Below are 11,002 nucleotides of genomic sequence, written 5' to 3' on the forward strand. Positions count from 1 at the left end.
TTATTTCTGTCACTGCAGCCTGTGACGTCTTCAGAGCTATTACAAGTCTATGGATGGCCTCCTTCACTAGTCTTCTTCTAGGACGATTATTTAGTTTTTTTGGACTCTCTAATCTAAGCAGATTTCCAGCTCTGCCATACTCTTTCCAATTCTATATGATTAATTTAACTAGATATTCTCTGTGAAATTTTCTCGTCTCCAAACTCTGTCTTCTGCTAGTCAATCCTGTTTTCATGAATTTGCTTGGAGTGTTCTTTTGGATTCATTGTGTAGGGTAGGCCACCATATTGACTCAGCACTGGCCCTTCCACATACAGGTGCATTTAGACTACAATCAGCTGAAACCTCAGGCAGGTGACCTCCACTCAACTAATTCTGTGACTTTTAAAGCCTATTGGGTGCACTGGTTATGATTAGGTGTGCTATATTAAAGGGGGTGATGCAATCAATTAAATAATGTTTTAGATTTGTTTTTAATTTAGATCAATTTACAGAGATCTGTTTTCACTTTGACATTAAAGAGTCTTTAAAGAAAATTGAAGAAAATTCAGTCATTCGGTGTCGTAGAACAACAAAATGTGAAACTTCTAATGGGGTGAATAGTTTTTTTATTGGCACCATACTTAGCAATTCAATAAAACTAAAAGGATTAAAAGCTCTCTGTGTCACCAGTCACCAGCCATTTAACTCCCAACCAGACAGCCACTCGTTAATATCAAAACTGGATAACCCCACAGACTTCCACAGACCAAAAGACAGTGAGAGGCCAGCACCAAGTAAACCACAATAGTGACCAAGGAGAAGAGTCTCTGCTATAAAGACAGAAAAGGAAGGACAGAGAAGTCAGGGAATGGAAAGATACAAGGAGAGAATTGAAAATCAAGATCAAGAAAATAGAGCCAAAGATGAAGGACCACAAACAAGAGATTAGTGGCAATCAGAAAAAAAGAAGTTACTTGGTATTAAGAGAGCAGACACAGAACTAGACGTTAGTGAGGAAACCTACAAAATAATGCTGTTGAAGTGTTAAATGATGGTAACAAATATAAACTATGTATGTGGAGGACTAGGATCTTTAGAGGAAAGGGAGATGGTTTTAGAAATAGCTCATGAGGAGAAAACAAGAGGGCAGAAGATCAGAAGGAAAAAGACGAAGAGGTGCAGGACCAAGCTCTGTGTGGAGAAGGTTGATCAAGCAAACCAACCTCATGCAGAAGTGGAAAAAGATGATCAAGAAGAAGACTATGGTGGTCACATTTCCAAACTGAGTGTATTGTTGAAAGGCTGTACCTAGTCTTGTACAAAGCAACATATAGGGTGTGGTTAGGCTTTCAAACAGATAAGCAAAGGAAATCAAAAAGAGGGTAAGAGTGGAGATTACAGAACACCACAGTGGGTTTTAAGGATAGACCTCAGCTGGAAGAAGGAAAAAAAAAAAAAAAGAGGAGGACAGGAAACAGAACTTGGGTTGCAGGCACTGTAGCATCTCAAGCTTCAAGTCATTGAAAATGTCTATTTACAAGTAAGTTCTACGTTTAGTTCTCTGATGATGGTTACTAAGTTTTCCTTTAAAGAGGCCACTTTGATACTCCTAATGAGTCTAAACATTTATGCATGTTGCTTGGGAATTGTAACAAGAAAACCTAACAAAACACATGCACAGCGAGATTAAAGATGAAAAGTTAAAGAGATTGAAAACACTATCAGAAAGAAAATATGCCTCTTTTTGTACAGATCCAAGATGCTTCAACAAGAAGAAGGTCAATTCACCAATGCAATTTCAGAGTCTGATGATAATATAATTCAGAGGTTGTTTAGTTGTAGATATGAATGCAAATGTAATGATCGGAGGTGGGTCTACAATTCAAATGCTTGTTCACATCTAATGTTTAATGATAGTGTAGTGCAAAATAAAGCTTGTATGAGACCTCATGAGCATACGACTAGATGACCTGATGTGTGGATTATGTGACACAAGTAACAACAGATTTTTGTCATTGACTTTTTTTATATTTGTTTTCTGCTGTACAATGTTGGGCACCAGAGACACCCATTCTAACAGAAATTCTGTTGTCTGTGTTCTGCATGAAAATATAAATAAACAATAGCCTTTGGGCAGGGGATTCCTTTAACTCCAGACAGAATGCCAATTAAAAACTCTCCTTGTAATATTCCACCATTTCATTTTTCTATTTGGAATTGTGGTTTGGCCTTTGTCATGGTGGAGCATCAGGGATGTTTGCCATTGGTGTATAGTGGTTTAAATGAAAATTACAGGAACAGAGAAGATTTTCTCCAGTTCAATGTATTTGAGTAAGCAGCTGTGGGGTAACCTATCAAAGGCCTTTTATGCTTGATCCACACCACACTGTTGTTGTTGGGGATTTTTTCCCTTCTTTTAGCACCCTTACTTTAGTTCACAATAACTATTCTGTTGTGATTTATGACTTTCTCATTGCTGTTCTGTTTAATTGCCAATTACTTAGAATCTGGTCATTGTAAGTCACATCTGTGTCCAATGTGAATTCTTTTGTAATCCTGCAAACAGTTAATTCACAAAAATCATTTACCACATTCATTACACTAATAGGGCTTGTCTCTAGTGTGAATATTGCTCTTTCTTGTGAACAGTTTGCCATATTCAGAATAGAAATGAGGGTTCTTCTTAGAATGAATTCTTTTGTGGTTCTGCAGAAGGCATTAGGATTCTACCTTTCTTGTAGTATTCAGTAATGTCCTTAGTTTACCTTAGCAATATCTGGTATGTTGTACTCTGTGGCCTTCTTTGATCCTCCTCCTCTTCTACTGCTACATTTTCTAATCCTGATCCAGGTCACTGTAAAATCTTATGTTGTCAACTGGTTTTAAGAGAGTCAGGTGATAGGGGTGGTAGCTTTTTGCTAATTTGGTTTTCTCCAATTTGGTCAAAGGAAAGTTGGTCCTGTGATGTGCCACTGTGGTGTCACCAGCAGTTGACACATTAACCTCTTTCATACTTGGCCATATGTTGATATTGGGGGTTAGTTTTGAGTATGACACAAGCTGGGTATGGTGTCAGGATCTGAGTCAGTAGCTCTTCTTGGAATGCAGTTTATATTATTTTGGCTAATGCTTCACACTATTTCATTTCTTTCACTTGTGTATTTTCTGTGTCTGTGTATAGATTACTTCTCCATTCTGCTTCTTTTGTACATTCTTGGGTAGTGCTGTGTAGATTTGTCCAAAGTATTTCAGGTTCCTTTTTGTCAGTTTTTTCTTTACTCCAATGTAGCTTTGAATGTCTCTGAGAGCTGCATTTGGTAGAGAACCGTTTGCCACAGTCATTACAGCAATATCGCTTTTCTCCACTGTGAAGTCTTATATGTCTTTGAAGATTACATTTAACTGAAAATCGTTTGCCACATTCATTACAGTGATAGGGCTTTTCTCCAGTGTGAGTTCTTTTGTGGATGTGGAGTTCATCCATTTTTAAAAATAGCTTACCACATTCAGAACAACAGTATTTTCTCTCTCCAAAGTGAATTCTTGTGTGTCTTCGAAGACTGCTCTTATTTGAAAACTGTTTGCCACATTCATGACAGTGAAAGGGGTTTTCTCCAGTGTGAATTATTTTGTGGCTGTGAAGATCATCCAACAATAAGAATAGTTTACCACAGTCAGAACAGCAGTAATTTTTCTCTCCAATGTGAATTTTTGTGTGTCTTCGAAGATTGCTCATATTTGAAAATTGTTTGCCACATTCCCCACAGTGCTCCGGCTTTTGTCCAGTGTGAATTTTTCTGTGGGCCTGCAAATTACTCCTGTTTGAAAATTGCTTGCCACATTCAGAACAGCAATATGCAGGTGCTCCAGAGTGAACAATTGTGTGGTCATGAAGACCGCTCCAGTGAGTGAATCTCTCACCACATTCAGGACAGCAGTACGGTTTCTCTCCAGTATGAACCCTTGTGTGAATTCGAAGACTGCTCCTTAACGAAAACCGTCTGCCACATTCCTTACATTGAAAGGGTTTTTCTCCTGTGTGAATTCTTGTGTGGTTTTGAAGATGACTCTTTATTGCAAATTGTTTGCCACATTCAGAACAGCCATAAGGATTCTCTCCAGTATGACTCCTTGTGTGAAGCAAGAAATAGCTTCTATTAGAGAATCGTTTGCCACATGTATTACAATGATAGGGCTTTTCTCCAGTATGGATTCTCATGTGAGTTTCAAAACGGCTCTTTTTTGATAATTGTTTACCACATTCAGAGTAGAAGTGAGACTTCCGTTTTGTAGGAATACAATGATTACATTCCATTTTAGATTTGCATTTCAAACTTTTTGTTTGCTCATGTTCAATATACAAATCAATTGAATTTGTGTTGTTCACCTCATGTTGAGAGTTCACGGCAGTCATAGAATGATACTGCAAGGTGGTTGGCATTGAAATTTCTGATACAGATATTGCTTTCTTCACGTTTCCATTAAGTGCTGTCTGTTGCGATCTGCAGTGAAAGGAGATCTGCCGAAATGAAGACAAGGAGGAGCTTCCACCATCTTCTAGAACTGTAGAAAGTTACACATGCACAATTTTAGAAGAATGTTTAAAACAACATCTGACAAAAGCCAGCTATTTAGTTTAAGATAGTTAATTCCTGCTCATATAAACCAAACTCATAACAATGCCCCAACACTGATACTAACTTTTATCAAACTAATGACAGATTCCCCAAAATATAAAAAAAAAATATTTAACAGCTACTGATAACATCATAAAATGCATGTATGAGGTCTTGACAGAAATAAGAGAAGTGCATCATCAGAAACAGTGAAGTCTATTCTCTGGTAAAAGTCACAAGAAAGAGCATTTCAAATTGAGAAACAAGGAGTCAGTAAGAATTATGCATTAAAAAAAAAACAAAAAAAAAAAACACAAATTACCTAATATGTGTGGAAGTGTGTATGTCTGTCTGGCCCAGAAATGTGAGGCTACAGCAAGAAGCTCAAAGAAAGCGACTCTGTTGCCAAAGTGAAACCGCCGAGAAAAGAGAAAATTTCTTAGCCAATGATGCAGAAGCGAGGCGAGAACGTCGGCAAAACGAAACCTCAGAGGAGAGAGAAACATGCTTAGCCACTGATAGACAAGCAAGGTGAGCATGTCAGCAAAACGAAATCGCAGAGGAAGGCGAACCTCGCTTAGCTACTAATGCACAACCGATGCGATTGATTGAATGAAGTGCCAGAATTCATGGTTTCTAGGAGACTGGGCTTTATACAGCTAGTCAAGTATAAAAGAAAACTACTTCAGTATAACAACTTAGAATTATAATGAACATACACAAGCAGTCACATAGTCCAAGTGAGAATGTGGTTGGACAGGGGTGCGGAAATACAACGCCCGACTCGTCCGACACGGGTAAATTGACCGTCGGACAAGTGTGTTTTCTGGTTTCAGTTGTCCGCAGACAAGTGCAATTTTTCTGGAGAAAAAAGAATTAAATGTGCAGTTCAGGGCACATTTTTACCACTACTTTCAAATTTTAAACATTTGGGTACGTGCTTGATGGAAACAGTTTACTTAGGCATGTTCTTCATGTATCAAATTGGTATTCAATATTGTTTACAAAATGATGGCTGATTTTTCAAAGGGGAAGCACTGTTGTGATCTTACATAAGTATTTTACCCTACTATTTACACGCTTGGAGATGCGGTCTTTTTTTTTTCATGCCGACATGATTTTTCATTATAATCGATATCTTTTATATATTATTAATAAAATTTATTTTTTTCTACATAAAAATGCGGTAATTTCACCTACAATGCAATTGTTTTCGCCACATAAAGCTTGTTAGGCATTTGATCTTTTCTGGAATTTGCGATTTCGCATAGGTTGTGATATATTGAGGAGTTAAGAAATTTATTGCGTGACATCAATTTTGATGAGCTGTCTATAGATCATTTTGATTAGAGAATTTTTCAAATAAAACAAGTTGGTTTCAGCTGTCAGTTTTTAAAAATAAAGAAAACATTCTAACGGTTTCCAAATGTTATGAAATATCAATAAAAATCTTCACTTAGACGCGATTATTTTTTTTCCCGACAACATCGGTAATATTTACTTCTTTGGAAATGTAACCTCTTGCTGAATTTCGAATACGCCATTAGGAATTACCTGCGTAACCCATAATGCACTGCGGTACGCGTTGTTCTCGCTATATGCGTGTTGTTGAAACTGAAGCATGTAGCATCGCGGATGAGAAATTGATCATTTCTTGATTAAAACTGGCACAACAGGCCTTGAGAAACCTAAGGAAGTGTACTAAGGCCACTGAAAAAATACGGACACAGTGAAGAAAAAAAATGTAAATGTCGAGATTAAAGTCGACATGTTGACTTTATTCTCGTAGTTTATTTTGTCAGTTGAATGTCGCAAACTAAATTTCATCTTAAAATGAATGTTTCATTTACTAGATTTTCTCAAACCCCGTCATAAATTAATGTAGCACATTAAATGCTTTATATTAAGTGTTCCCCGACCCAGTTGTTAATCTCTGCGCGCTTCTTAAACTGACTTTCTCTTGCAGTGAGAGGCGGCAGCAATCGCCGACATTGACTTCATGATATTCCTGCTCAATGAACATTCAGAATGCTAAGATAAATACTCGATATCTTTTCACGATGAAATGCATTAAAGCATGTACTAGACATGGGTGGCGGGGGCACGGTGGCGTGACTGTAGTGCTCCTCCCTTGCATTATGGGGTTCTCAGGTCTACGTTCAGTGTAGAGAAGTTTATGGCAGGTGTGACAAGGCTCCAAAAAACTGGATACTGTATTTGAATGGGTATCGCACAGGTTTAACTGAAATATTGTGTAAATGTTGGGTTCGTCATCTGGAGGTCGGAGATACGAACGAAGAATTCAGTGGATGTTTTTCTGAGCAGGCTTTCTTTATTGCATGTTTGCTGTCTATCGTACGTACTAAACCCCCAGTTCCTAGCCTTTGTCTTTCTCCATATAACCAATCACACACGATAAGCGTCTTTGTGAAATTAAAACCTAGACCTCAGTTTTCAGAACTTTAAAAACAATTTTCGTTATACATGTTTAATTATGCCATCCATTCAGAGGTCTAAGCTTATAACTAGTTTTAATTTCACAAATACGTTTATCGTTTGGTGATTGGTTATGTGCAGAAAGAAAAAGGATAGGAACTGGGGGTTTAGTACATCAGATAGAGACATGAGTCTAAAAGTAAGAAAAAAGTTGGTTCAATTGAAAAAGCGTTTTCTAAAGCTGAACGCTTGGAGGTTGAGTGTTATGCTAGGCTGTTCAATACTGCTTCTTTAGAAGAGTTTGACCCACGACCAGCTGTGGAATTCTGGCTGTCACTTGGCAACAGGCACATCACTCATAAAAAACCTGAAAAGTCATCAGCATCCACCTCTGCAGGACCATCAGTCCAGGAACCATGCAGTTCAGCTCAAGAAGAAACGAACAGCATTCAGCCCATGCTGTCTGAGATGGTAAAGATTCTTGGGGGAGAAGATGTTGCAAGACAAAAGCTGAAGAACATGGCAGAAAATGAATCAGGACAGTGTTCTGATATGTAACTGTAATATATGAAAAAAGAACTAGTGTAGCTATAATGAAGGCATTGTTTATTAGCCAGTTAAAAGAAGGGAATCTTTTATATAATGTTCTAGAGCAAGGTGGCAAAATACTACTCCCTGAAAGAATTTTTTTCAGTTTTAAAATGGAAGGCAGTTTTGGTATCAATAAAAGAGATCAGAAAAAATAAACTATTTTTCACTTTTGTTATTTGTTTATGGGCAAGTGAATTTAACTGGCGGACAAGTGGATTTTCTAAGTTTACTTGTCCGTGGACAAGTAGAAACAAATTTGATTTCCACACCCCTGTTGGATATTTCAAATGGATTTTATTTCATACAATGTTGTTTTGTTATATTTGTAGGGGCCCGTGGCCACCACCAGGCGGCGCCCCTGTGCCTGAAGAAAACTGGAGCCCAGCACTTCCACCACACCAGGAAGTGCTGGGGGGAAGAAGACAGGGGACACCCGGAGGGCTTCCGGGTGCGCAGCCGGCACTTACGCCACACTGGGGCGTGTCTGCGGAGGAATGCCGGGAAGCAGCTGGAGCCCATCCGGGGTGTGATAAAAGCGGCCGCCTCCCTTCAATCGAGAGCGGAAGTCGGGTGGAAGAGGACGGAGCTGGAGAGAGGACTGGAGGCGGCCTGAAGGAAGGCTTAAAGGACGGCTTAAAGGACTGTGAGAGGCCCGGACTTTGGGGGAACGGTGCTGGAGGCACTGGGTTTGTGTGCACTTTAAACTTGTAAATAGTTGTAAATAAACATGTGTGTGGTGGAAGAAACGATGTCCTTCTGTCTGTGACAGGGTCCTGTTCACAATTGGAATATTGACGTTAAATCTGACAGTCCTAGTTTGAATATTCAGTTTAAAAAGAGTAAATATTCAAATATAGTTTAAATATTCTAGGTACTACATGTACTGTACATTTGTACTTCAGTGCATTTTATATTATTAGTGATCTTTTTTTTTTTTTTGGGTAGAGGTGCAGCTGCAAAGCACAAAATGCTTAAGACTCGTGCACTGTTGTATAAAAGATGCAGAAAAAAAAGTGCAGCCTTCAAACGAATGGGATACTTGCAAACACAGTGATTTAAAAAAACAAAGCTCCCTATGCATACAAAATGATAAGATCAAAGTGGGGCTTTTTGATTCTTGAACAGTGAGCGTAAGTATTGTGCACTCATCTTTCTCTATCTTTACAATAAAATAAACTTTTCCAAGAATAATATAAAATACACAACAGTCCCACTTTAGGTAAATAATTACGGAGGCTCTGCTTGTTACCAGTGCAGGCTTGCAGGTGGTGTAATGGATTTAGTTTGGTATTAATGGTGAGCACCTGAGGAGATATGGTGTTTTGTTTCTTCCTGGGAAACAATTTAGCGTACAACTTACTATCTCGTGCCCACCACTTACCATAGGGCATCAGGTTCTTTAAAAGTCGCACCTGCCAATATTGCGTGTCGCGCCGCTACTTTCAGATGAGCACCAAATGGTTTACTGTACATCATTTTCTGACAAATCACTGAACTGAACTGTGGGGATGTTTTCTTGGCACACTTTAGGTCCCTTAGTGCCAATTGGGCATCGTTTAAATGCCACGGGCTACCTGAGCATGGTTTCTGACCATGTCCATCCCTTCATGACCACCATGTACCCATCCTCTAATTTATAGTAAAAGGAAATTACATTAGTTAGCCATTTACTTTCTAGCCCGGAACTGCGATCTTTAAAAAGTACAGTAGAGATCTAAATGCGTGTTGCGGCCGGATTTTTATTGTCACGTATTTGACAAGATGGCTACTTCCAGCAGGATAATGCACCATGTCACAAAGTTGAATCATTTCAAATTGGTTATCTTGATGCTAAGAAAACACTTTCTTTCAGTTGACTGATATATATAATATAAGCTCTAAGAGTAAATCGATATGGATCTCTTTAATTTATATTATATATATATACTGTATATATAATATTTAGATATATTTTTGTTAAATGCAGTTGAATTTTGCCCAGACCAACCAGAGTACAGTATAGTCAAATTCACTAGTAAATTTAGCATACATCTGTCTTCATATAAACGGCACAAGACTGATTGTAATATTGAAGTCGTGACTCTAAATTGTTAAATCAGTTTGGCTCACTTTCATTTTACAGTTCTGTAACAAGAGAGACTGCAGTTAGATTTTGACACCCAAATGCGGATACAAGTCCTTTTTTTTTAGCAAAGTTTACACATTCCCATATTAGCAACAAGTCGGACTCCACTGTTTAAGGGGCAATCAGGTTAAATAACCAACCATGCCTCTGATATGTAATAAAAATGAAAGAAGGTGTCTTTATTTTTTCCCATTACCGTAAACACAATGACATCATAAGTTAGCCAATTAATATACCAAGTGTATCCTCTGATGGCTACTTCCAGCAGGATAATGCACCATGTCACAAAGTTCAATCATTTCAAATTGGTTTCTTGAACATGACAATGATGCGTAAAAGTATCTTCTACGTATTGAGATATTTTCACATCATGCATGAATAAGGTTATCCCTTAATTTTTTTTCACTGTGCGGTTCAGAGCTTCCGTAAATAATAATACATTCTTAAATAAAAAAAAAAAAACACTCACCTAAAGGATTATTAGGAACACCTGTTCAATTTCTCATGAATGCAATTATCTAATCAACCAATCACATGGCAGAGTATGCGGAGTTCACTGTACTAAAATGGCCCCCACAGTCACCAGATCTCAACCCAATAGAGCATCTTTGGGATGTGGAGGAACATTTGTGAAGCCACAACACGGAGCCGTGCCCTGGATGTGCATCCCACAAATCTCCATCAACTGCAAGATGCTATCCTATCAATATGGGCCAACATTTCTAAAGAATGCTTTCAGCACCTTGTTGAATCAATGCCACGTAGAATTAAGGCAGTTCTGAAGGCGAAAGGGGTCAAACACGTATTAGTATGGTGTTCCTAATAATCCTTTAGGTGAGTGTGTGTGTATATATATATATATATATATATACATATATATATATATATATATATATATATATATATATATATATATATATATGTATGGAGAGGGAGAGAGAGCTTTTCTCAATACTCTAAGCACCCACAGAGAGGACCTGGGAAGCAAACTCTCAACTTCCTTACTGTGTGGATCTCACTGGTAACTCCCCCAAACTTGTATTATTTTTTTCCCCACTTACTTTCTCCAGATTCATTTGATGATGGTTGATCTTCCAAGGCCCTACTTGATGACATTTCCTCATCGGAGTCAGATTTCACTTTGACTGAATACACCTCAAATGAACAGCATCTCTCTTGACATTCGTACCAATGAGTAGACTCTGAATGGAGGTCTTCTCTTTTGACGTCAGTAATTACATGTTTCTGTGTG

The 11,002-nt window shown here is 38.1% G+C and overlaps 1 protein-coding gene across 1 annotated transcript in view; it reads right to left on the bottom strand.

Annotated features, from left to right (window-relative positions):
• Positions 1-603: 603 nt before the first annotated feature.
• LOC120533260 (gastrula zinc finger protein XlCGF57.1-like) overlaps positions 604-11,002 on the bottom strand; it is a 14,175-nt gene continuing 3,776 nt past the window's right edge. The window contains exons 2-3 of the mRNA XM_039760063.1: positions 10,812-11,002; positions 604-4,545 (exon numbers count right to left, since the gene is read on the bottom strand). The exon at positions 10,812-11,002 is cut by the window's right edge and continues 231 nt beyond it. Coding sequence (XP_039615997.1) covers positions 3,119-4,545; positions 10,812-11,002 — 1,618 coding nt within the window. The 3' untranslated portion in view covers positions 604-3,118. The remainder of the gene's footprint in view (positions 4,546-10,811) is intronic.

Source organism: Polypterus senegalus, chromosome 8 (genome assembly GCF_016835505.1).
Source record: "Polypterus senegalus isolate Bchr_013 chromosome 8, ASM1683550v1, whole genome shotgun sequence".
NCBI classification, from domain to species: domain Eukaryota; kingdom Metazoa; phylum Chordata; class Cladistia; order Polypteriformes; family Polypteridae; genus Polypterus; species Polypterus senegalus.